The 27661-nt window shown below is 39.5% G+C and overlaps 2 protein-coding genes across 3 annotated transcripts; both read left to right on the top strand.

Moving 5' to 3' along the window:
• Positions 1 to 24: 24 nt before the first annotated feature.
• Positions 25 to 11127, top strand: LOC136262316 (NEDD8-conjugating enzyme Ubc12-like). The gene is made up of 6 exons (XM_066056537.1): positions 25 to 216; positions 263 to 357; positions 414 to 452; positions 497 to 600; positions 649 to 712; positions 10940 to 11127. The coding sequence occupies exons 1-6, from the start codon at positions 120 to 122 to the stop codon at positions 11078 to 11080; spliced, it is 540 nt and encodes a 179-aa protein (XP_065912609.1). The 5' UTR covers positions 25 to 119; the 3' UTR covers positions 11081 to 11127.
• A 3-nt stretch (positions 11128 to 11130) lies between these two features.
• Positions 11131 to 26840, top strand: LOC136262314 (apoptotic protease-activating factor 1-like). 2 transcript variants are annotated; one of them, XM_066056534.1, is made up of 19 exons: positions 11131 to 11816; positions 13062 to 14027; positions 14631 to 14986; positions 15447 to 15625; positions 16271 to 16403; positions 17877 to 18002; positions 18966 to 19091; positions 19304 to 19456; positions 19719 to 19835; positions 19886 to 20008; positions 20392 to 20517; positions 20568 to 20726; positions 21905 to 22027; positions 22079 to 22204; positions 22251 to 22376; positions 23756 to 23911; positions 24106 to 24225; positions 26015 to 26134; positions 26571 to 26840. In XM_066056534.1, exons 1-19 carry the CDS (start codon positions 11153 to 11155, stop codon positions 26709 to 26711), a joined length of 4140 nt encoding a protein of 1379 aa, XP_065912606.1. In that variant the 5' UTR covers positions 11131 to 11152; the 3' UTR covers positions 26712 to 26840. The 2 variants fall into 2 exon arrangements, with proteins under 2 accessions (XP_065912606.1, XP_065912607.1); XM_066056535.1 differs by lacking the exon at positions 26571 to 26840 and adding an exon at positions 24652 to 24745 and having other exon boundaries at positions 11153 to 11816.
• Positions 26841 to 27661: the final 821 nt, after the last annotated feature.

The following is a 27661-nucleotide window of genomic DNA, read 5'->3' as shown; positions in this document are numbered from 1 at the left end:
CGCCCATCACGAACCACCTGATTGGCTAGCTGTCTGGCGCATAACCAATATTCTAATTAAAGGGCCAACAAGACAGTTAAGGAAGAGCACGGCGGGGGATAGTAACACGAGTGGGGACGATGATTAGAATATTCTCTCTGAAACAACAAGGTAAAGAAGGCGTGGGACAGGCCTCCGCTAAGAAATCCTCAGCCGCTCAACTACGAGTTCAGAAAGGTACACCACGTCATGTTATAAGTGACATATTTATAATCCGGTGTAGATGTGGCAGAGTTGAATCTGCCCAAGACGTGCCGTATGGAGTTCGCAAATCCTGATGACTTGTTGAATTTTAAGCTGATAATTATGCCAGATGAGGTAAATCTATCACTTAACAGCCTAATACCATTACTACAACTCCACACCTCATACAGGGATTTTACAGAAATGGAAGATTTGTATTTAACTTTCAAGTAAGTACCTCACCACATTACACACTATACTAACGTGCCAATAGATAGGACAAGGTTATCCTCACGACCCACCAAAAGTGAAGTGTGAGACTCAAGTATACCACCCTAATATTGACCTAGAGGGGAACATCTGTCTCAATATATTAAGGTATCTACTTGTAGTGAAGGGAGAAGTGTATTGTGTCATTATATATAGGGAGGATTGGAAGCCAGTATTAACCATAAACTCCATCATATACGGACTACAGTTTCTGTTCTTGGTAAGTCCTCAGTAGTGAGTGTGTATTTAATGTGCGTGTGTGCATAGCTGTTGAAGGAACTTAATACTAAAATTGTTTCCTTTGGTTGAAGGTGGTTGATGTTTCACTTTCATGCTTGGCTGGTTTCATAATGTCCACTACTCTATTAGGTGGTTAGTATGCTTCAATAGAGTTAGGTAATGTACCTTGTTAACACATCTGCTCAATCTAGAAGTGTTCATTCTATAAGAATAAAAACCAACCCTAACAAGCAACAGGATCCGCCCTACACTCCATAGACCCAGTCAAGTTGCAATCCATAGCCATTTCACAGTTTCTTTCTTGTGCATTTTGGTGTTGACCATACGAATATGTAGTTATGTGCGAATATGTAGTTATGTGCGCCATGACTCATCTGGGATGATAAAACAGTTGAGGGTAGTCACCACCTGTCTCCTCTGATGTACAATATTTGTAATGCAATAGATTTCAACTCGAAGAACGATTTAACTCAACTGTTCTAACAGCAAACACTTATCCAGAATTGTCCAATAAATGCAAAATAGTTTTGGAACAATCCAGTTATCCTAAAAACAGGACTTCTATGGGCATGTCCATTTTAGCACTAGCGCATCTTGCTATGAAATGCACGAAACAGTTTCTAGACTATAAAAATTGTATAGACAACAATAGTAAAACAGCTGATCAATACATTTAGACTAATCTAGTTTACTGTCCTAAGTATACTTTGGTTTTCCCTCAGTCTTTTCGTTTTATTTGCACAAACCCTACACTAGTGAATAGTTGTTATATGTTCAGTCTAACAGAAGATATGACAAGCAATTGAGTAATATGGAGCAATACAAACTATAATAGTGTATTCACACTAGTAGTCTATGAAGAACATGTTATGAGATAGATTAGACTACTAGATCAATCACACTTGTTTTGGTCACACTAAATAGAGCACTCCTACAAGTGTGGCAATTGCATTGCACAAGTAAGTTACCTAATTAGGATAAAGTTGATCCCGAGGTTGGTGTGGTATCCTAACTATCCCAGGTTTTCCTGTGATGTTGGCATAATATTATTAGAGATCTGTTGACACGTACAGCATTGAATCTGATCAGAGTTTGTAGTACACAAGTACACAGAAAAATTTGGAATTTTCAACTAGAGTAGAAACCATAGCACATCGATAAAAAGCACTGAAACAAGCTGGAGTAGTGCACAATATTATATCACAGTAAAAAAATAAGAAGTGTTATATCCCTACTGTGCTTAAGATACCATAATGGAACTGCACAGTAGGGATATAACACTTCTTAAACCCCAGTGCGTGGGAGTATCAAAGCGCCGCGCTGGGTTATAACTACCATACAGCTAGACAGAGCGGTGCTGCTACTGTACGATATATTAGTTATCACCCAGTGATAACTAACTTATCACCCTGTTGCGGAGCCACTCAGTCTCTTTCGTGACATCATAATAACCGCGAATGGCATTGTTTACCAATGGAACAAAGAGCCAAATAAGGAAATATTGATACAAAACACACCGATACAGCACTTAAAACTACCTAAATCTTACAAGAAAACTGTTAATCCTTTACACAATAACACTACAAGTTACCAATACCGTGATAGCTAGTTTAACAAATGTCAAGAATAGTCCGTGACGATTTTCGCTCCAGCAATCACTCCCAACGGTCACTATGGTGAAGAACTAACTTCCTCTAGCTTCATCGTTCTATCTTGGACTATGGTAGCTACTTGTTGGTCTTTATTTTTCTCTTGCACACCACGCGACACCACCATACCAATTTCTGACGAAGGCGAATCGTACCTGGAACCACTGCTTCATAACACCGCCCTTCGCTACAGTTTGTAGGCAGTATGTAAGGTCTCTCTTGTAGCTACGAAGTAGAATCTCCACACAATTCGGACGAAATCTTGAGCACAGTGACAGGAAGTCAAACCGGAACTTAATTTACTATCCGTAAACTTCTGCGCACTCCCGCGCACTGGGATATAAAACAGTTATATCCCGTATACTCGGATGATATTATTGTTATTACACTCGTCCTCGGCTCCGCCTCGGACTCGTGTAATAACATTGATATCACCCTCGTACCGGGATATAACTATAACTTATTGTTTTACTGTGATTTAATATCATGCACTACTCCAGCTTGTTTCAATACTTCTATCGATGTGCTATGGTCCCTACTCTAGTTGAAAATTCCAAATTTTCTGTGTACTTGTTTGTTAACTTCTTTTGTAAATAATTATTGTGACTGGTGAACCCACGCATGTCACATCTGAAATGGTGCTGCGCGCCCCAGTTATCGTCTGAAAAGTGAAGTATCCAGTACGCTTTGTTGTCAGCTATGCTCAACGCGTTACGCAGCATTTTGAATCAAGAACTGTTTGAAAAGCACCTCTGCAATCCATGCATACTGAAAGAAAGAAATGGTGTCACGCGCCCCAGTTATATCAATTATTGTCTGAAAAGTGAAGTATCCATTATGCTTCTTTGTCGGCTACGTCCAACCCGTTACACAGCAGTACAAATCAAGAACCGTTCGAAAAGCACCTCTGCTATCAAAGTAGCCACTATGAAAAATACAGACTTTTTCGTTACGAAGGGAAACCATCACGTGCTACCACCAAATCGACACTTTTCGCTGTCAGCAAAGATGAATGGGACACAAAGGAGGACACTGGTAAGTCCATGAAGAATGCGTTGTACATACTGCGGTATGCCAAAAGGCATCTGTTGGGCTGAAGCAATGTCGAACAGTGAAACAATCAAGCCCATGGCCTTAGCCGTTATCGAGTCACACTTGTCTGAAGGCATCAGTCAGTTACTCAGTCAGTCAGTAGAAAATTCCATTTAAAAAGTCTTTTTAAAAATTCCGTAGCAACTTGTTGAAAGCATTTCAGGTCAGTCTGAAAACTTTTTTGGGCTTAGTTTTACCTAACCAATACTGACTGCCTCATCATCATCAGGGAAAATTGAGATTGTTTTTGGGTGATGTTATCCTGTCGGCCACACTTGCTTCTTTGTGGTCCCTACTATACAGTACTATCCTACTGTATGATGCAACAGCATTAGGAACACAATGTCTGCATTAGTGCTGGGACGAATGTCAATTTTCTACATTCGAATATTCTATAAATAAAGTAAACGAATGTTCGAATTATTTGTTTCTTACATTTCATATAACAAAACACTTTTAAAACTGTTTCAAAGCTGTAAGTGAGTCAAGGGTACTATACAAAACTATACATAATTACAACTTAAGAACTTGAAGAATACAGCCAACTAATAAGTAACCACTGCCTACTGGTTAAGAAACTTTGAGTTTTTGTTCAAGAAAACAATGGCTTCAACATTCTTGGCTTTTAAACAATTTCGGTGCTTAGCTGTTATGATTCCTGCTTTAGAAAACAATCTCTCCAAAGAGGCAGATGTAGCAGGTATGCCAAGGTAAACCTTAGCAAGTTTAGCTAGGTTTGGAAACCTGTGCTCGTTCATATTCCACCAAATCATTACATCAGAATTACGAGGTAGTGACTTCTCAAGCAAAAAATCTTCAAGTTCTATCATTTTCAGAGCCCTCTGAGTCATTGTCATCTCCTAACAATATATCCAATGCTGTTTTTTTCTTTTTTGCAGGGGGAGTTTCAGATGGCGCCTTCTCTTTGACAGCAACACACTGAAAAGTGGGGTTTCCACAATCAGCATCCTTCCGTTGCAACAGCTCTTCTCTGACTGATTGTTTCAAGTCATCTGTAAGAAATTTCAAGCTCTTGAATCGAGGATCTAATGCAGCAGCTAACACAAGTGGTGAATCCGGTTCAATTCCATCCAAGCTCCACCTTCTCATGATGGATTCTCTAACAGCTGTCTTGAATGCAATGATACTTGCTGAATCACCTTCCTCACTGTCCATGCTAGTAAACACATTATGCATTATTGGCAAAATGCAAGATATTGACACCTTTCTTTCTGTACAAAAGAAAACGGTTGCTACTTCCAATGGTTCAAGCAATTTAGCTAACTCTTCCAGTAAAACCCACTGATGAGCTGTGAGATCGAGGGTACGGTCTTGCCTTTTTGTAATGGTAGTATCTGAAAGTACAGCAGAAACTGGCTACCTGTTAGCTACTAAACGCTGAATCATATATAGAGTACTATTCCATCTCGTTGTACAATCTATTTTGAGTTTTTGTTGATTCATATTCATTTGAGACTGTTGTTTGTATAATTCAGCTGTTGCCAATGTGCTGTGATGGAAATGGCCTACTAATTTACGGGCAGCACCAAGAGCTCTATCAATAGATGTATTATTTTTAAATCCATCATTAATGCAAAGTTGCAGGATGTGAGCTGAACAATTCACTCCGGCCCATCCTTTTTCAATTCGCAACAGATCAGTGGCCCGTACGTCTCGTGCTTGATCCTTTATCATGTACAATACTACTGATTGTACGGTCAGCAATTTCATAAGATTCTAGCACCTCCTTTATAGTAGAAGAAATGTTCTCTCCTGTGTGGTGGTCAGGAAATGATCTTGTAGCAAGTACACAATCAACGAATTCCCACTGTGAAGTAAGGAAATGACAAGTAAGTGAAATGTAAGCTTCTGTAGAACTGCTCGTCCATATATTGGTGGTGAGGGAGAGTGAGAATGCGTCTGATTGAAGTTTGTCAGTGAGTAATGCTTTTCCATTTGTGTATCGATCGAACATAAGCTTACTGATATGTTTCCGTGATGGTACAGTGTATCCAGGCTCACAGTACTCCATTAGCTCTTGAAATCCCCGTCCTTCAACCATTCTCGCTGGTCGTAAATCGTGAACGGTCAGTCCAACTATCAGGTTGTCTAGAATCTTCGCACGCGCTGGGCTACACTTTTGTACTTTCATTATTGAATCAATCTTGGGCTGTCCAGAATTACGAGCGTACACAGTGGAATGGCTTCTTTGCAGGTGGTCCCGTAAATTTGACGTGCCGCCATGGTAAGCAAACTTGCCCTTACAAAGAGTACAAATAACATTTCTGCTCCCGTCCTTCTTAAAGTACTGCCACACATCCGACCCATTACGCCGGGAAGGGTCACCTAAATCCAAGCTGGCGCCTGAACCAGATGCCATGGCGTTTTACTCGGTTGTAAACAATGCGCACGTGACTCATAATGGATTCGAATCACGTGTATCTCTATTCGAATTATGTAACATTCGGACGAAGCTTCGAATCTTTCACATTCGTCCCAGCACTAGTCTGCATCTTAACAATGCTACCTCAAACTAGGCTATATAGCTACACAGGTTGCAGATAACATGTTAGTTATTGGTCCATGGGATGGAAGAAACTAATGATCAGCACACGGCCTCACTGTTCCAGCTTGGTGATACGGTAGACATATCCCAGCCCATGAATGTCTTCAGAGTGATCCTAAACCCTTCCAACAAATTTCTATCAAAATTCCTATTTAGCAAAATGTTGACTAACTAACTGATGCCTTCAAACAAGCAATGAATAAGGCTTGATTTCTTCACTGTTCAATATCACTTCATCCCCTGACATGCTTTATCACCAACCACAGTATGTACATGCGCCATGGACTTACTTTTCTCCTCCTTTATTTCGAAGTTCTTTTCGCTGACAAATGCAAGGTGTTAATTTGCGATCACAAATATGGCTTCTCTGTATCAATCATGCTTATTGTTTGTATTTCTGTAACAACTGGATTAATTGTTGAGACACTTCTCATAGTGTTCTTTGTTTGTAACACTGTGTAACAGGCTAAAATGAAGCGTAATTACTGTATGCGTGGGTTCAGTAGTCATAGTTACATTGTAAAAACAAGTAGAAGAAAAATTGGAGATCAAAATGTTGTGAAAAAAGATAGGTTGTCTCTGTCTGCAGATATAGTAATCCCTAATTCAGATTTAGTCTCTATATGTAGGGTCCGCAATCCGAAAAATCGACTTCTACGAACCCATCCCCCTACCATTGTGGGATGTTCATTGTAGTATCCCATTGCTTGATCCACCATGAAACCGGAGGCACGATTGTTGTCTTCACAGAAATATCATTTTCAGTATCTCACAAGATGCAAGATTTATATTTAAAATTTCGTGCTCCACACAAAGGACCGGATGAAACTTGCTACTTAGCCAAATCGTATCCAGAGTTGTTGTAGTTGAAAACTACGTACAGAAATAAGTAAATGGTTTGCTGGGTGCCCTGCACAGGGTTGCTTTCTTTGAAAAACAGACAAAGAAATACGACGTTTCGAATTCAAACTGCCCTACCACCCAGGGCAAGATAATCCAACTCTTCCTCATAGTGTTTCGATACGGTTGGGTGCATAGTCTGTCTATGCTGTTAGTTTGGAAAAGATCTGAGACTTCTCACCATCTGGGTGACGAGCATCAAAATTTTTTGCAGCATCAAAGAATTGTGTTGCGAATTCTACCCATTTCCAGCGCTTCTGCAGCCACAACAATCATCAATTATAGACTAAAACTATGGCAAAAGATGCCCCTGAACGTTTGGTAGCAGCGGTTGTCAATTATTATTTCATTCACAGCTTCTACGCCTCGCTCTAAGCTATGCATCAAGGGAGGCAGCAAAATCGTCCAAATTTGACTTCACCTCTCACGCTCCACAGCAGCTTCAAATCTTCACTAGATCACCCTACATCACCATTATGCTGCAAAACAAACCGAAAAATGCACAAAATCTTTCATTTTTTATTTGAGCTGGATGGAGCTCCTGGTGAGCTGCTGGTATACTACATCATATGAAATCACAGAAACACCAACTACTACTACTACTACCAAACGTTTTGAACCATCATTTATCATCATTTTAAACAAAATTAAGTGACCAGTGTGGCATCAGAAGTACTGGAAAGCACTTTGGTACCATTGAGAGAATCCCTTGAAATGACGCACGAAAATTTTGACGTTCTTCACCGAGATGGTGAGAAGTCTCAGATCCTTTCCAAACTAACAGCATAGACAGACTATGCATCTAACCTTATCACATTACTATGAGGAAGAGTTGGCTTTTCTTGTCTTGGCTGGTAGGGCAGTTTGAATTCAAAAATTTGTGTTTCATTTTCTGCTTTTTGAGAGAAAGCAACCCTGTGCCGGGAACCCAGTGAATCATTTGCTTATTACTGTGCGTACTTTTTAACTACATTAACTCTAGATAATATCTAGCTAAGCAGCAAGTTCTATCCTGTTCTTTGTGTGGAGCCCGAAATTTAAAAAATAATTTTTGCATCTCACGAAATACTAAAATCAATAGTTCTGTGAAGACAACAACCGTGCCTCTGGTTTCATGGTGGATCTAGCAATGAGGTACTACAATGAACATCCCACAATGGTAGAGAGATTGATTTGTGAAAGTTGATTTTTCGGATTGTGGACCCTACTATATGATATTAATATTAGGGTACAGCTGTTGTGAAAATAGTAAAACCTATATCTTGATAAGGGTAACCACCCTTTCGATTTCAATAATATTAATAATGATGTGACATCATAGGACTGTTTTGTAAACACAGTTTTAAATATTTGTTGAGTAGTGGTTATTAAGCAAAAAAAATTATCAACTAGTTTGACACCTTTCCACAAGTGTTCCATATGACTGGTTGATTTACAAAGATTCACTACTCTTGTCTCGATAAGCAAATGGGTTATCTTATGTGATTTAGGTATCTAGATAATTTTTGTCTACATTATCTCCCAGGCTAAAACTACAGAACACTTTCTGTACTCTGTAAACTGGCTAAAGGACAGTGGTGCTGCTACTGATATACTTGACAACTATTGCACCACTTCTTCTTAGAAGCTTGTATTGTTTCAGTCAGCCTGACAAAGAGCTTTTTCTGTGATCTATGATCTGTGTTATGTGACATATACTAAAGTGGGAATTTAAATAGAAAACTCAATGAATGAATGAATGCATGTTCGTAAAGTGTTCCAAATGACTTCAAAAGAAAGTCATTTCTTTAGGAATTCTACTTATTCACTTGGTCACTCAGATGTCTAGATGTCCTCAAATTGTGATTTAAATGAGGCTGATAAATATACAAATCAATTACATTTCTCCTTTGCATGAACTTTGGGTAAAAATTACCCACACTGTTCCAAAGTTCAAGAGTACTTCCTGTGTCGGCAGTTTTCATTTTGTGTTTGCGTTGCTCCCTTACACTTCGTGACATCATCCATAACATCGTATGATGACTACTACTAATCAACAACAGTAAACGTCTGTAACAGTGTTTGGTGAACCAGTAAAGTTGCCATAACATTTGTGACTGCTAGTTTTACATCCCATTCATACTACCTTCTAACCACGACACAACTCTAAGTAAATTTTAATTGAATCTGGCTGCATAACAAAACAAAATGGGCTGGAATTGGTTGGGTAAGGCACGATTTGAACGTATTCTGAGATGCTCAACTCAGGTTAATGTTTTGTTGAGCCTCAAACAATTTTTTTGTCATGCTAAAAGCATTCTGAAATGTTGCTATGATGTATATACACTTCTGGTAGACTTGACAGTTTTGTTCTGGTGGTATTCCTGGCAACTGAAGCATACGTACAACAACTGTACAACTGATTTCATCGCTACAATTCTAGTACCATTTTATTGATCATCTAAGTAGTCACAAGTTTATTATTGTCAATGTGCACTTGTTATTTGACATGTACATTCCCTAGCTCTTGTTATATGCATAAGAGGCAACCTGAGTTGTTGACAAGTGGGATAGTGTGTACAGACTAAAGATACAAAGACACTTCTCCATGATCCCATTCACTCCTTTAGACCACTCTAATTAGAACACATCTACTAGTGAATGATCAGGATACTTCTCATTTGTATTAGTGTAAATCACCTTTAGGCCTCGAAACCAGGACACTTCACTAATTACCTTAATGACATCATGTGGCTGAGACAAGATGACCACACCTCTTGATCTTCTATTACAAAACTCAATACAGCAGTAGGTTGAAATACTCTAGTAAAGCAGTCCCCTAATATTATATCCATTAATTATAATGGAATGGTCATGACATGTATATCATGGCTATGCTATGCATAATCAAAAAGGTGAACAAACTAGCATAATCAATATATATGTATATATATATATTAATTTTAAAACGAAGTGTTTCACAATGTTCTGACTAGCAGGATTCAGAAGCCTTATTGTTATTGCAAAATTTCCCCATAAACATTCATCACATTCTTACTACACATACACTAGTAGTTGTTCATATGGCCAGATCTGCAAGAACTCGAGTGTAATTACTGGATAAGTGTTACAGGACGAAATTTCCTGCAAACTTAATGTGATGAATCCTATTGCAGTAACACTTGCAAAGGTAATGAATTCAATAGCAAAAACACGTTCCGTAAAATTTTATACTGCTTGTTCTTTGTGAAGGAAAAGACTAATGGTAAAAACCTGGTTATAATCTTGTTCAAATACTTTAGAGAAGTTTGCACAAGTTGTTTATGTCACATCCAAGAGATGGTACACAACTGGTCCTCTAGTGTGTACAGAGCATGTTTTGTGTTGATAGAGGATGTCTAGGGTCCATGGGTTCTCATATTGATCAGCATGTGTATCATACTGTACAAATTAGGGATCATGGAGTTTTGGGTTTTTAGTATCACCCAAAAAAAACAGCTTCACAATATCATCCTGGTGCCTTGGCAGTATTGGTTAGGTATAACCTAGTACGACCCAAAATACTTCCAATAGGTTGCTACAATTTTTTTGAAACAGAATTTTCTACTGACTGACGGACTGAATCGTGCCTTCAATGGCTGAGGCTACGGACTGGGTTTTTTCACTGTTCGATGTTGCTTTAGGCCAAAAAGTGCATTTTGACATACCACAGTACGTACAACCCATGCTTCATGGACTTACCTGTGTCCTCTTTTGTGTCCATTTATCTTTGCTGACAGCGCAAGGTGTTAATTCGCAGTAGGGCACCCTCAGTAACAACTAGTCAACCTTTTATTGGCCACAATGTGGTATATGTAATCCAACAAAAAATCTGATTTAGCAAAACAAGTGTGCCATGTCTAACCATGTGCAATTCATGCTTAAATATCTATATATAGTATAATTTTCCTTATAAGGTCACAAATGTTACTGTGGTATGTAGAACACTGTCATTGTTTACATTATCACGTTGTTGTTATAGGAACCAAACCCTGAGGACCCACTGAACAAAGAAGCTGCTGAAGTACTGAGAATGAATCGTAGACTGTTTGAACAGAATGTTACAAAATCAATGAGGGGTGGTTATGTTGGGGCCACTTATTTTGAAAGATGTTTGAAATGATTTTTGTGCCGCAATAAGCGCCACTATAATGATGCATTTTAAATTAATACACGCCTATTTATTTCGCAATGTATGCAGTTTCTTTATAATGCGCACCAGATATACGCGAGTATGGCGACAGGTTTAAAGGAGTCGTTTATTCGTAACCATGTGTTAATAGTTCATTCGCTTGATGCTGAACTCGTGCTGCCGTATCTTCAGTCACACGAAGTTATCACACCTCTGGATACTGAAGTGGTAGACTCTCAGAAAACTAAGAACGCGAAATGTTCCAAGATATTACTGATAGTCTACAAGAAAGCTATAGCTGATCCCAGCGTTTATCAGAAGTTCATTGACGCGTTAAGAGACGCGGAGGGGTTATATGGAGACAGGGTGGGCTATATTGCTGATGCTCTGATGACAGTACCCATGGAGCCTCCTAGCCCGCCTGATTGGAGCACAGCCCTGTCAGAGGAACAACGTTATTTGTGGCTGCATCATCGTCACGTTATAGCAGAGTCATTAGATGTATCAGCAGTCATTGATTGGCTGATTGGAGAGGGTGTGGTAGATCATGTTCAAGCTGAAGAGATCATGGAGGCAGATACAATGGTAAAGCGTGCTAGACAACTGCTCAAGGTAGTCACATCTAAAGGGGCAGCTGGCTATGTGAAGTTTCGTGAGGCGCTGGATCACCATGGTTACTCTAGTCTAGCCAGTTACTTGTTGGGGTCACATGATGATAGTAGTCAAGGTGTGGACATCTGTCTGTGTGTCTGTCCTGTTGTATGTGTGTTTGCCTGACTGTCTCATGTACCGTATTTCGAGGGGGAAATATTTCGAGGTTGAGCAATGTTGCTAAAAATAAAATTTTCGTGGATTTGCAAACACTCTCAAAATGTATTAGACTATATGGAGGTCTAAATATTTCAAGGGTAAAATTTAACTGTGAAATCAGCAAAAATTTTCCCCCTCAAAATATTTAGGCTATACGATATGCTTGGTGTGTGCATGAGACATTGTACTATGTAGTTGTAGTATCAGTCACTGTATATACATGTGTATATGGTACTAGCAGTGTTACAACACATACTATATTAAGGCGTGAGAGTGAATGTCAACATTCAAGAGCTCATCCAGTCATTTAAAATGTTTATTCTGATCTTAAAACAAGTGAACAATAGTATACAGGATATGGTCAATATAAGTACACATGCTAATAGAGTTTATTGGTTGTCATTTGTGATCCTGTACAGAACAATCTGTACCCATTTGATGGATGTAGTAAATGCTTCTGTGCTTGTGTGTTTAAATTTACATCTGAGTGTTAAGTTAAATATCAAATGTTGACATCTCTTCAGGATCTAGTAGGTATGTGTATGTGCTGTATATCAGGGATCATGGAGGTTGCATCTGTCACAGAAAACATTGACCAGAAACCATCCTCACGATGTGTCTTGGTGGTATTGGTTACAAGCACAAAAGTGTCTTCAGAACTACCTTTGTCCTCCTTTGTGTTCCTTGCTGGCAACGCAAGATGATTCATGGTAGTTCTTGATGTATGGCTTCCCTAATGTACATTTATAGCGGAAATCATCCATATTTTCCACAGTGGATGAACTGACTGCAGTTGTTTCTCACAATGTTCTGTAATGGGCTGAACATTGCTGAAAACGAAGCATAATTAATGCCACTTCAAAAACATTAAGTATGATGCCATTAATTCTTTCTTGATGCAGTGTATACTTGTTCACCAGTCATAATTATGTTACAAAAAAAAACAAAAAAAAACCAGTAAACAAACAAGTAGAAGGAGAAATTAGTAATTTATTTTGATTAGGAATCACAGAAATAAAAGTATGGAAATGAGGGAGGTTGCCTACACCTGCACATCTACTAGTGGACATTTAATCTCTAATTCAGTCATGGGTATTAACTAATGTTTTCACCAACCAGTTTAGTGTCTCTAATCTATGTATGTTGTCTCCTCTCCTTCTAGAGGTCACAAAAGTTGAAGAGGTCCTTAAAACAGGTCAAGTTCCTCCACTAGTGAGGTCAACACATGTCTACCGCCCCGAGGCCTCCACTCTTGTACAACAACTACTACAAGGTCTACACAACACAGATGGTTGGGTGGTATTATATGGAATAGCTGGGTGTGGTAAGAGTGTACTAGCATCTGAAGCACTCAGAGATGCTAAATTATTAAGAGAGGTGTTTCCTGGGGGTGTGTACTGGGTGGATATGGGCGAAGGAGACGCATTGTCCTCAGACATGGATGAGTCCGAACTGTTAGTAAAAATGCAGAATCTTATTCTAAGACTAGACAAAGCTCGGTACCAGCCACCAAACCTGAGAGCTGCACAAAGCTACCTTCAAAATGTTATTATGGAGCAACATCCTAAGTGTCTTCTTGTATTGGACAATTTGTGGAGAGCTGATGTCGCCAAATACTTCTCTGTACGTTGTCGTGTCCTTGCCACTACAAGGAATGCCTCAGTGGCTCAGTCAGTTTCCACTCCTAGTAAAGCATCGCTTGATGTGTCTAATATGTTTACAGAAGAACAGTTACGTCTGCTGCTTGCTAAATGGGTACAGAAATCACTTGACGAGTTACCAGTTCATGCTGATATTATTGTTCAACTTAGCAATGGATCACCCTTGGTTATATCTCTAATTGGAGCCCTTCTTAGGACTAATCCAACAGATGCTCGTTGGGTTCAGTGTATGGAAAAGTTGCGGTCTCGTCGGTTGAGTATTGCATTGCGCCGGCCACCAATGGGATGGCAATATCGCAACATGACACTGCTGAGCTCCATTGAACTCAGTATCTCAGCTCTAGACCAAGAGTTACGGGAATATTTCTATCACCTGGTTGTCCTTGACAACAATGTTGCCATAACATCAGAAGCTCTTGCAGTTGTGTGGGACACTGATGAAATGGATGCTGAAGCGATTATGTTGCGTAAGTGTGTGCAACTGTACATGTGTGTGCATTTCAATTAGAGTATCATAAGGGGTTACTGGACAGATAACATGGTTATACAGTCAAGGGCATCACAGTAAAAGTTACACCACTAAAATTCAAACTTGATAAAGTAAATGTAATGAACTTGTAGTACTTGATATAGCAATCTTCATACTTACCTGGTACCTGTCAGCTTTTATGTTAAGAGAGAGAGAGAGTTATGGAGTATTACAAATCTTGAAAACAAAAGAGGGAGCATTCCCCTCCACCTCCTCCACCCCTCCCAGATGAATGCATACTACACAGAGAGGCCGACTGAGCCTTATCACTTTCACTTCTACTCTGATGTCGCAGTATCCGGTTAACTGAAATTGAACAAGAATCATACATTTTGCATGTCACACATATCATATGAAACTAGCACAACTCAGATTGGCTAAAATAGTAGACACACGTATAGCTACTATCAGTGAACATCACTGTTAGTATAGCTAGTTAGCTCTAATTGCCATACATGCAAACATTTCACAATATCATTTATGTAGTGTGTAAAGGATGAGTGTGCTTATGGTGATCACATGATTGTCTTCTTCCCTACAGAACTAGCAGACCAGTCACTAGCCTATGCCAGACCACCCTCAGGCAATGATGGATATTTTTCATTTCTTGTTCATGACATCATTATCATCTATCTCAGAGACACTACCCAGGAAGAAGCCACACGTGACTACCATAAGAAACTTGTTGATAGGTACCGGGCACAATGTAACAGAGACTTCCCATTGGTTAAACCTGATGGCTATGTCCATCAGCAGTTGTTATATCACCTGGAAATGGCAGGAGATCATGTGACCCGGTCATTGTTGCTTAGTGACCTGCGATGGTTGAGAGTTTGCCTGGCACATTGTGCCCCCAGTGTGGTATTGAGGTGGTACATCAGAGAATGTATTGGAGATGTGAGTGTGATGTGTGTTGTGTTTGTATTGTACGTAGGGTCAGAAAGTGTATTGAAGATGTGTGTCTGTGTCTCTGTGTGTGTGTGTGTGTGTGTGTGTGTGTGTGTGTGTGTGTGTGTGTGTGTGTGTGTGTGTGTGTGTGTGTGTGTGTGTGTGTGTGTGTGTGTGTGTGTGTGTGTGTGTGTGTGTGTGTTAGTGTGTGTTGTCATAGATAGTATTTTGTGTGTATGTACTGTACTTATGTAGTGATGTGTGTGGCTTAGGTTACTTCAGTGGATCAGGTGTTCCTGATAATTTTTCTTGCCAATCTTGCCAATCTACCCTCCTGGCTTAATAAAATGGGATACTCAGCATCCTTTAGCTAGGTAAAGGGACATCTCCCAAGAAGAGAGTGGATCACAATTTTGAAGAAGTGTGGTGTACACGATATGGTGTAGTGATATATCATTTTCTCACACAGGCATGTAGCCGGGCTGGACTGTTCCAGAGGTTTGTCAGTCGTAACATGGACAAGTTGGTACTAGATCACAATGTTGATGATGTCATACAACTAGCCTTGTTGCTACCGGATACATCAGATATATACAAACAAGCAATGGAAATTGCCAAAGCTGAGAAATTGTTTTCTCTTTGTTGGTGGTGAGTTTGTGTGTACGTGTGTTTATCCAGCTCTAAGTACTGTGCTTAAAATTATGAGATATCGTCAAAAATCAGTTTACGTATTATTATTATTAGTACCTTACAGTTCAGACCAACCCATACCCATATATGCTGTGTACACACATGCACAGCATTGCAAGCAGGGAGAATTCTGTAAACATTGAAGTATCATTTTTATGTGCCTATATTGCAAGACCAAGTCACTATGTACCATCTGGTCTGGTGACTCTGCTTTAATTGTATTACAGACTCTATAACTTTCTTGTGGGTTCTAGCTGGACAACATATTCCAATGCGGGAGATACAGGAGCTGGTGTGGTTGGTGGTGTAATACTGGGATGACTGAATCTGTAGAGAACAGATCAACTTAGTCCAGTGGTTTCCACTGAACAAGTGCTATATGTCATTACTGTTAACACTACATCATATTTACTTGGTTAAGTGCTATATTGACAACTATGCTATATTGGCCACCACTTGATAACAATGGCTTTCAAAGTCGATTGTGGCACCACTCAAGTGTGGCTTCTATTGAAGATGTAGCGTTTAACCAAGGAAATATGGTACTTTAATGTACAACTATGTTTAGTGTCATTATTACTATACTTGGTATTATTTCACCAGCAACAAGACTTCATCAGAATCAGAGCAGTCACTGTTGCTAAGCAGCCAGATACACAATGGTTATGTGTTCCATGCAGAGTTCTCACATGACTCACAGAAAGTCGTGTCCTGTTCCAGTGAAATGGAGCTCAAGGTACTGTTTGTATCTGTGTGTACCAGCTGCTATTGTGACTTGACATTAAAGTGACAGCTGAGTTAGAGTAGTTGAACAAAGTTTTTAAGGTATAAGGAAAAATCAGGAATGTGAGGTTCATGGACACTTAGGGGTAAAAAAAAATGAAACAAGGAAGGTCGTTACACCTGAAGATATACTAGTGACTTTTAATCCCACAACTGAATTAGAGATTAAATATCCATTTCAGGTGTAGGCAACCTCCCTTACTTTTTGTTTCTATAATCCTTCTTTGAACTCCTAAGTTTTCCTTATACTTGTTCATTCACTTTTTGTAACATGAATATAACTGATGCCGAATCCAAGGAAAGAAGACACCAGTAGTTGGACAGTACATGATTAACATCATTTTCATGTGTGCCCGTACTACCATTTACTAAAATTATTGAAGTGGCCATTTCCTGCCCCCTCCCTCCTCCTCATCTTGGAGAATAATGTTAAATTATAAAATAACCTTGGGAGAAATTTGCAATATAAATTTGTATTTTACATCATTTTAACAAATTTTCGTTGCTAAGTCCTACGATTGCATCCCTAGACCATTTGAAATTCTGCAACTATACATGTGCCATATTATAGGTCTGCAATTGCCACTGGCCGTTTCAGCTTGTTTTCTGTTATGTTCCTCCCGTTACAAAAGAAGAATCAATCTATTCACATGTGGTAGTGGAGGAGAAGTTCTTATTACATGCATTGCTGCTGCTGCTGCTGCTGCTGCTGCTGCTGCTGCTGCTGCTGCTGCTGCTGCTGCTGCTGCTGCTGCTGCTGCTGCTGCTGCTGCTGCTGCTGCTGCTGCTGCTGCTGCTGCTGCTGCTGCTGCTGCTGCTGCTGCTGCTGCTGCTGCTGCTGCTGCTGCTGCTGCTGCTGCTGCTGCTGCTGCTGCTGCTGCTGCTGCTGCTGCTGCTGCTGCTGCTGCTGCTGCTGCTGCTGCTGCTGCTGCTGCTGCTGCTGCTGCTGCTGCTGCTGCTGCTGCTGCTGCTGCTGCTGCTGCTGCTGCTGCTGCTGCTGCTGCTGCTGCTGCTGCTGCTGCTGCTGCTGCTGCTGCTGCTGCTGCTGCTGCTGCAGTCAGAAGTGATTAAGTACCTTTAGAAATTAATTGCACAGAAGGCCAATTCTTTTGGAATGAAATAAAATGTGTGGAAGATATAACAGAGTGTGGCAGCATTGTTTTTTTCTCACAAGAATATACATGCTTTGGTCAGTGCTAGAAGATACGTGACTAGAGTTGTTTCCGTATTACCTTAATGCTTACACAAAGTACAATTTAAATATTTGATGATCCCCATTAAGCCCCACTGGTAGCTAATGTTTGTATTGCGATGAATGAGGTTCACAAAATATGTAATATTTTTTTAAGTAGCACTTGAAGTGCTTCCAATCTCTTATGAATAAGACCACCTTATTATAGTGACCATGTCATATGTATTCCTGCAGGTGTGGCAGCACACCACGGGCAGTGTAATACATGACCTTAATGGACATGAGGATCATGTGACCCACTGTGTGATGTCATCATCTGGGAAATACCTTGTGTCATGCTCAGAGGATTGTAGTGTGAAGGTGTGTATGACTTATACTACACACATGTACACAACATACGTACACAACACATACATATGTGCACACACTACACGCACGCATGCACACACTACACGCACACACACACACACACACTACACACACACACTACACACACACATACTACACACACACACACAACACACACACACACACACACACAAGCACACACAACACACACATATGTACACACTTGTACTAGTACACACACATGCAAACTTATATCAATAATAACATCATTGACAAAGCAGACTTTACAAACTCATGCCATAAATACATGCACTATGAGGCTTTGTGATAATACCAGCTAGCCTCCTCCTCAAACACTTACTGTAGTTTCAAAGTATGTCAGCTGCTGACAGTATTGCCATATATGTTATTACACTGAATGTTTTGATGAATTGGAATTACATATGGAAATTGCAATAATAGCTTTGTAAGATGATAGTGTAGCTATAAGTGTCGAAAGCTTTCATGGATTTGGCGATCTAAAATTTTATGTCAGGTACAACACCTACATAATTTCTATGGCACACTTGTATGTCAGGCAGGGACGACTTTTATCAGAATAATTCAAGGATGTGACAAGGGTACATGTTGCTATTAAATTAGTTATAGCTGAACTACATGTCAGCTCAGCAGTGCAAGTAAGTTCTTCCATTCAATTTAGTTTCATTATCACATCACGTGATTGATTGAACAAAATGGCTACCGTTATTGCTGATATTGGATTTGAATATTTCCAGAGGAAGACATCACTCCTAGTTGTTTAATATTTCAACTGTTCAATTAATCCTTTAGCAACTCTGATACAACAAAGCATCCAACGTCAGTGAATAATATAGTTGTTGCTAGGTCTCTATGTATACTGACATCACACATGTATTCCTTGGTGACGTGTGTGGTGATGGAGTCATTGATATCATGGCATACTCTTTCCTGTAGGTTTGGGATGCAGAACGTGGCAAACACTTAGCTGACTGCGACGGTCACCTTGTTGGTGTGCAGTGTTGTCATGTATCCCCAGATGAGTCCCAAATTGTGTCATGTGATGTAGCCTCAACTATCATCGTGAGTGATGGGTGATAATTAGAGTAATGTAACTATGCAGTGTACAATGGCTTTACTCCCTAATTAGAAGTCCTACAAGTCTGGTTCATCATACAATTTTAATATCTCATTAAGAGTTTGTTCAATTTCTTCATTATGACAAAATTAGGATAATTCTTGTCATGTTGTGTCCACTGTACATATTCAGTTACCATAATGTGATACTTCTCCAGTTGTGGTCGCTAGAGCAACAAGAGTTGTTATGCAAGTGGAATCATCAACATTTGGTGGACGCTCCATCCCCTGAATCTGTGGGTGTGAAGTACTGCTGTTTCCTTGGTGATGGGAAAACACTAGCAACATGTGCCACTGATGGATCAATCAAGGTGTGCAATGTTGGGATATCATGATGTGTTAATTAGTGTATGCTCTTTACACCAAGTATCATGATGACTTGTACCCATCCTATAAACAATGCTATCAGTATAATAGTTACTTTGACTCAGTACCAAACTATATCTTGAAACTCTCGAGGTGTCTTAGTATGCTTTTGTCATGATTCACGTGATATGTAGTATACTGTCCAACTCATACACACGTACACAATACTTGTTAGTTAATCACTGATAACCAAATTTCCCTACACAGATTTGGACCAATCAGGGAAAGAATATTACATCACTGACTGACCACACTAAACAGATCACTTGTCTCAACTCCAGGGATCACATGATCTGTAGTGGTAGTATTGACCACACCACAAGGGTGAGATCTGATTAGTTAAATATCCCATTGTACTATTCACTTGGCTGTAGCTATGGGATACCCGTGACTACAAGTGTGTGGGAGTCCTACAGTGTTCATCCTCAGTTGAAGCTTGTCACTTCAGTATCCATGGTAACCACGTGATAACAGGGGAGCAAAGTGGCAGTGTCAAGGTATTGTGTTAGTATAGCCTGAGGGGCCGTAGCTGTTTCGTGTTGAGCTACCGTATGATTATGTTAATCTTGTAATCATAAGGTACTAGATTTAGTGCCGGTGGGGTGAGAGAAACTTTACTTCCATTGCTCCAGTCTACCCTGACTTAAAACTGGGGAATGTACATGTATTGTACAGATGTTCAAAACAGGCTGATAAGGTCTTTCTCTTTTCACATGGTTATGAAAAGGTAGCTGGTCAAATTAGAGTACTAACCAGAGAAAAGTGTCTCACATGACTTAGTGTACCTGCATGACATTAACTGACTGAACTTTGTTACAATGTGAAACTGTTCTGCCATAGTGAGTTCCCTAGCTCCCTTCCAATGTGTTGTGTTTTGTAGCTATGGAACACCTCAGATGGATCACTGTTGTCATTGGTTACCACTCATGCCTCAGCTGTATTGTGTGTAGGATATTCACCTGATAACGAGATGTTGTTGTCAACTAATGATATGGGTGTTGTCAAAGTGAGCTGTAACCATGGTTACCAGTCATTGTTATCAATGTTATTGGTCAGATTCATAAAAATGAGTGGAAGAGTGGGGACGTGACCAAAGTACAAGAAGAGCCAATGAAATTCTACCGTCGGTTTGCTGCCCACTTTAGTTACCAAGCAACCAATGACCAGTATGAACCAATCATGGCTTGTTGTGATATGAAAGACAATAAACTGAAGGTAATCCAGTATGGTGTGTAACTAGTACTGTATAGTGTGACGGGTGGAGAAATGGAAGGGGGGGGGGGGCAGACTGCTCTACTTGAAGAGTAGCTAGAGGCCCTCACTTCTCCCAATGCCCAGTTGCTAAAGTACAGCAACTATTGTACCTCTTATTGTCATTAGTCAACTTACTTTTCCTTGGGATTTGTTATGCAGTAATGGAATACTCCACATGAATCAATGCTGGGAGTGCATGAGATGAAATACCCTAATAGAGCAGTCATCTAACTAACTACTCTGGTGCAATTAATCTTGTGCAATCTGAAATTCCTTCATTTACTGATCTATCTACTTGTACAATGTCTTAGTAATGGTCCTTGCCATAATGCCACAGAAGTATCCTGTCATAATATCCTATCCAAGTACACATTCACTGCTGAAAATATACTCTATCTCAAAACATTCAATTTTTTTCCTGTTGGGGCATCCCCCTAGTATTGGCATGCATCATGGACTTACCTTTGTCTTCCTTTGTGTCCCATTTGCTGACAGCCCAAGGTGTCGATTTGTGGTAACGCGATAGTTTCCCTCTACATTTGTAAATGGGCATATTTTTCATGGTGACTGGATTGATTGCAGAGGTACTTCTCCTACTGCTCTTTGTTTGTATTGAAAATGGCTGAACATGAAGCGTAATGTTTCAAGTCAGTAATTGATAGTTTGGGGGGACTTTCAGTCAAAAACATTACCTCTGGTACCATCAATGCAGTATATGTGAGTTCATCAGTTGCAATAACATTACAGGCAAGCAAGTATAAGTATGATTAGGGATCATAGAAAAAAAGTTAGGGAAACAAGAGACCAGTGGACATTTAATCCCTAATTCAGGTCCACTAGTATATCTGTGCTGTACAAAGCTGTCTGCCACACTCAGAAATAGAGAAGGCAAAACACGGATAAGTTCAAAAGAGATTTACCACCCACTGCGTAGTTTTAATATAAAATTATCACATGCACAACTTCTGTTTCCATTCCCAGTAAGCATCATGTTACAATGTAGAGAGCAAGAGTTAGTTTTCTTTGAGGGATTTTAACATGTTCTCAACAACATGACATGATATGTCACTTTAAGAGGTTGCTGATTTGTGAGGGTTCTGATGATTAGTATGTGTCACTACTGTCATTTGGTTCACTAGTTACTACATGGCAAGGATGCATCGCTGCTTCGTGTCCTGTCCACTCCTAGTAACCCTCGATCATGGCAGTTCTCACCAGATGGTACAAGGATTGTGATTGGGTGTATTGCTGGAGAACTGCTGGTAGGTGGGGCTCAGATCACATGATCTCCTTAAATCATAAATTTTCTACAGATGGTTGCCACGGAGACTGGTGATCCATTATGGACAGTACAATCAGCCCATCCAGACAGAATCACAAGATGTGTGTTTTCATTGGATGGTTTAAGGGTTGTCACGGTGTCACCAGGGCAGCACAAGGTGAGTGTGATCAATATGTTGCCTTCATGGATCACATGATCCCTAGGTTTGGTGGACTAATAGTGGTCATGTGATCTCCAGCCATGAGGGGATTTCCCAGGGTGTGAGGGTGTGTCACTTCCTGTTGGATCATGTGAGCTTGTTGTCAGCACAGGAGAATGGTAGTGTACAGGTGAGTGTGTCTGTGTTTAGTGTGTATATGTGTGGGGGAAAGGTGAAATATTTGAATGGACATGCCTAGATTTTGCTCATTTGCAGTACAGTAATTGCCAAAAGTAGCCTGCCTGTAACAGCCTTGTGACTATTGTATTTCTCAGTATAAAAGATACCATACAATTTGTATAACACTTTGTGTGGGCAGATCAAAAGAATTTTGGGTATACATATCTGATATTACCGTGTGGTTAGCCTCTAACTCATGAGGTAGTGGTACTGTCTGGTTTGTTTTATAAAAGCTCAGGACGAAATCAATTATGGGAATAAATTAATGCTCACGTGACTATTATCACGAGTTGCCACAAGAAGCACTCAGATGGAGGTGTTTCAGTATCCTTGACATTTTACAAGTTGGGAAACATTAGTTGAAGGTGAGAACTGTCTTATTGCACGTACACAAGGCACAAGCGTATCAGCACGTTTTCGAATACTGACCATATCCGCATTACAGATAACACATGCTACAATAAAGCTTATCCTTTAACTTTAGAACACTTGTAAATTCCCCACAATTCGCCAAAACTCAACTTTTCCATGATATCTTTATGACCTGTCCGCTTATTATAACAAATGTTGCTGCAATGTTACCTACTGCCTAGCCACAATCAAATCTTTCAGGCATGTGTATAAAATGATCCAGTGGTTTCACTCGTATTGGCATGGGTGGTTAATCACCCTTTCTCTTTGAAGGAACTTGTTATGTCTGATATCCTATAAGGTCTAGTATGCTGTTTTTCAGTTGTTGTGTTACGCCCATACAACCCATTAGGAAAGTTTTTCACAATGTGTTCTTTAACCCGTCTAACCTGAGTTTTGAAATAGCGGCCTCAGAATAAAGCTTAGCTTCTTGTTATACAGTGTTAACAAAGCCTTCATTTCACATATGCAGGCTGATTTTGACACAAAACTGTTTGTTCACGTGGACAAAATGACACAGACACACACGCACACACTATCAGTAGCCAGGTGCATGCCCCACAGCCAACCTGCAGGGCATGTGCCTGGTTAAGTCCAACCTGCGGGGTGTGCGCCTGGTTAAGTATGTGTTGTTTATGGAACTTGATAAGTAGAGATTGTGGAGGTTTGGGCTTTTCTGGTCAAAAGTATCACCCTATAACTAACTAGCTGCTTATTTTTCCTTCACGACAGCTTGGGTATAATCAAACCTCCCAAAGTGTTAACATTGTTTTAAAGTGCACTGTCAGTTATATGAATGCCAGCGGTAATCCCCACGGAACTAGTCCCCTGAGGTTCAGATAATTGATGGTATAAAGAAGTTTCATTGTGCTGTCTGTCATCTTGTTTTCCTGTCTGTCATCTTGTTATCTTCTTCAGTTATGGAACACTGATACTGGAGAGACCATCAGAACATACCAGTTTGGTAACCATGACAATGGTGGGCTGGTCATCTTGTGTATCAATGTATCACCTGATGATCAGCTGCTAGCGGCAACCACTACCAGTGGAAGTGGACACCAGAACTTGGCAGTGGTTAGTAAATTAACCATATTTGGCATGTTAAATGGATATTTTTAGTGGGTGTATTGTTTTTGCAATGACTAGAGTGTATGTGACCTGCCTAATGTAGCTACCTGCTACAATAAGTCACTGTGTAACTCACTATATAGCCATGTCTCACTGTCTTTCATTACAGAGTTTAGGATTGTGTTATAATGCCTCTACAGGTGTGGCGTGTGTCTGATGGTAAAGAAGTGAAGTTGTTACCACCATACAAACGTTGTGCTCGTGTGTGTGCTGTTAACAATAAGTTCCTTTGTGTCGGCTATGATGATGGATCACTACAGGTAAAGGATGAAGCATCAATTTTATGTTAATACATTATTATAAGTAAGGAAGCTCTTCTTGATACCCTCCAGTGTTTATACTTGGTCTATTGTTAGTTTAAAGCCACTAAGTTGATAATTAGTTTCCATCCCTCATATAATGCCACATCATTAATTTTGTACTACTACCTAGTGAAAGTATTAAGCAATGAGAACAGTCTCAGAAAGATACACTCTCAGTCTTGTTTATTCAGCTATCTAGTTATACAACCAAGTACTAAGAAGTACGGTCGTAAGTAGTGGATGAACTATGTAATTGACATTACTCCTGTATATTAGATAGCTTTGTCAGTATATAACATGGTAAATTTGGTGGATTGTCCTTTATTTTGATGAACTTTACTCCACCAAAGTATATTTCCAACTGTTGTTATCATTCATGTACAGTGTGTAGTGACACCTGACAAAGTGCAGCGATTTGTTAAAGAGTTTTTGCTAATCAGATTTTATCAAAGTTTCTTATTGTTTGGTACATGACAAAGTAAGTGATACTATGATTGTGAGTGTAAGGCATGATCTTGTCATGGTAGTTTAAGATTTCTGTTTAACGACAATCAAACCTGGCGTATGTGCTTGGTAGCATATCTAGATCAGTTTTTGTGGCCTCTTTGATATATAAATCCAACTGCACCTTAACTAACACCTGTTATGGCTGTTATCAGCAATACTTGTGATTTCAGTCAGCTAGCTACTGTAATAGAACAATCAAATTAGAGTAGCGTGACGTTTGTTCTTCAAGGCGTTTACCGTATAAGTCTTAATATCTAATCTCAGATCATCTAAAATCTGAAAAATATGGAGGCAAAATATAGGGGTATGCCCCAGACTCCCTGACTGACTATTTTATTCTTCAGCTAAAAATGCATCCAGAAACTCTTTTAAACCCTAAAATGTCATGTTAACGTTGCTACTGAATTGTGTGTGACCCTGTTATAACCACCTGTCTGTAAGCAATGGTACTTTAAATCAGATTAAGCTTCCTGGCCTATACTGAGCTTAATAAGGACAGATTCTATTAGCCACAAACAGCGCACCAAAAAACCTAACTTTGAGTGTGATCTTGTATGGATTTTCATACATAATGGCATTTTGGCAAGAAGAAATGGCCTGGTTTGGGCTGTTTCCATTCAAAAATGAAATTAAAAATAGGCCGTGGACATGCACAATGATCCATTCAACAAGCCTTTCTACTTATTATCCTGTCACTTTATTGTTATACTACTTTAGTATACAAAACTGCTGCCAATAGTGTAATGGTGAAGAGAACTTAGAAAATTTTCAAGGTCTAGGATGGTTCGCGATCTGTGGAATACGGGCTGATTAATACATCGTGGACATGTGGAAGGACTCAGTAAGCATGGCTGTATAGTTTTTAGCTCAAAAAAGTGGATAACTTTTGCTGTACATAAGTGAAACAAAAGAAGAAGAATAATAATAATATGAAGATGAACAAAACAACAAATTTCAGTTGTGTAAAAATACACATACTGTTTCCTTTCCACTTGATACTTACTAGTGGACCAATACTCATTGCAAATAACCACCAGAGGGTTGTTTTGAGTTGGACGATGCTTTCCAAGGTGGTTTTTAGGTGTGCATTCTATTAGTTTTTGCAAAAAAAAAAAACATGCAATCCCTATTATGAACCCACTATCGTGGCTCATGATAAGTATATCGTGGTCCCAGCTATTGAGTATTTACTACAATGATCTGATAACCTGTGAACAATGTTATGATGTCGTCACAACAGATATGGGACCTCACTAGTGATAAGATGTTCCAGCGACACACCCACTCGTTATACTGGATGATCGACTGTTCCTTCTCTCCTGATCAGACCCAAATAGTGACTCTGTCTGATAGCATCAAGGTATTGTCTGCTCTGTGTGTGTGTGTGTGTGTGTGTGTGTGTGTGTGTGTGTGTGTGTGTGTGTGTGTGTGTGTGTGTGTGTGTGTGTGTGTGTGTGTGTGTGTGTTTCCTGGTTACATGAAGTGTAGTGTGGACGCCTCATTGCTAAAAAGGCCAATCATCCCAGCTATTAACAACTCATTGCATACTTTAATGGGATAGCTATTAACATAAGAGAATTCTATTGGTCCATTTCTGGTCTGCGTTACTAGCACTATAGCAAGTGACAAGAGTAACACTGCACAGGATTCTGTTGCAACAAATTCTCTGTGTAATTTTGTAGTATACTTTATCAATTATATACTATGTAGGTTTAGTAGAGGCTCTGTGAAATGACCTTTAATGTATTGTAATATTTACTGTTGCTAACTGTTATGCTATTTCATGACATTTCTAGTGGTGGAGTACAAATGGTGAACTGAAGAGAACGTTCTTCCTTACTGGACTATTTGGTAAACACATCATGTTCAGTCCTGACTTCACCATCTTCCTGACCATTGATAAGATTGGCACCCTCTATGTCCTGACCGCCTACTGAAACTCTTTTCTTATTAATGCCCCTCACTGCTCAACGTTTGAATGTAATTGTGTGTAATTTAGTAATTTGATGTGTGTACACATAATTGTTGTATTTTTTAAATGTTTAATATTCAGGATATGATTTATACAGCAGATTAATGGGATTGCTTTGTGTTACTTTATTGCACACGGAAGAATCATTTTTCCTGCTTCACCAGTCATTTATTAATAATGATAAACATTATGGTAGTTGCTGATTCAAGCAGTTCTTGTCACCATGAATTATATTAAACCTTTGGTGGTGCTTTTAACATTGATTGGCCAATTCTTTCAAGTTTTTCATGTAAATGATTATGCTGCTGCTCCCAGTTGCCCCTACATACCTCTATTACACGCTCAGTGGGGGATTTTGGTCCAATTAATATGAAATTCTACTCTACCGGTAGGTAGGAATTAATATTTGTTAATTTGCAAGCTATATAGGAGCTGGGCCATACTATGTGGGGATTTGACCACTAATATGCTCCAGGTGTGGAGAATTAAATTATTGTGGTCAAATCCCAATTATTTCCTGTAGGTGGGGATAATAGTAGTCTAGTCAAAATAAGGTAGGCCATCACTAATTGCAACAGAATGTTTTTCTTTATAAAACACTTATGGAATTCCTAAATCACCATACTAAGAATGCACCTTGGGAAATAACCGAAATTCAAACTAGTTTAATAGAACAATCATTCATTCTAATAAAGCAGTCTGTGTTAGTAATTATGATGAAAATCTTTCTTCTGAAAACACCCCCTCCCCAACCCCAGTTCCATGTTGCCCAAACATATTTTTGTCTTGAGCCCCTCCCCTTCTCAGTGCTTTCTCTGCATCTGATTGTAATTATGTGAAAGAGGTATGGATAGCACCTTCTCTCCATATCTATCCCAATAGCTAGTAATATTATTTAGAATATCTTACTGTTGA

Source organism: Dysidea avara, chromosome 7 (genome assembly GCF_963678975.1).
Source record: "Dysidea avara chromosome 7, odDysAvar1.4, whole genome shotgun sequence".
Taxonomy (NCBI): Eukaryota; Metazoa; Porifera; class Demospongiae; order Dictyoceratida; family Dysideidae; genus Dysidea; species Dysidea avara.
Note: the sequence above shows the minus strand (reverse complement) of the source record. Positions and strands in the feature narration are given on the sequence as shown.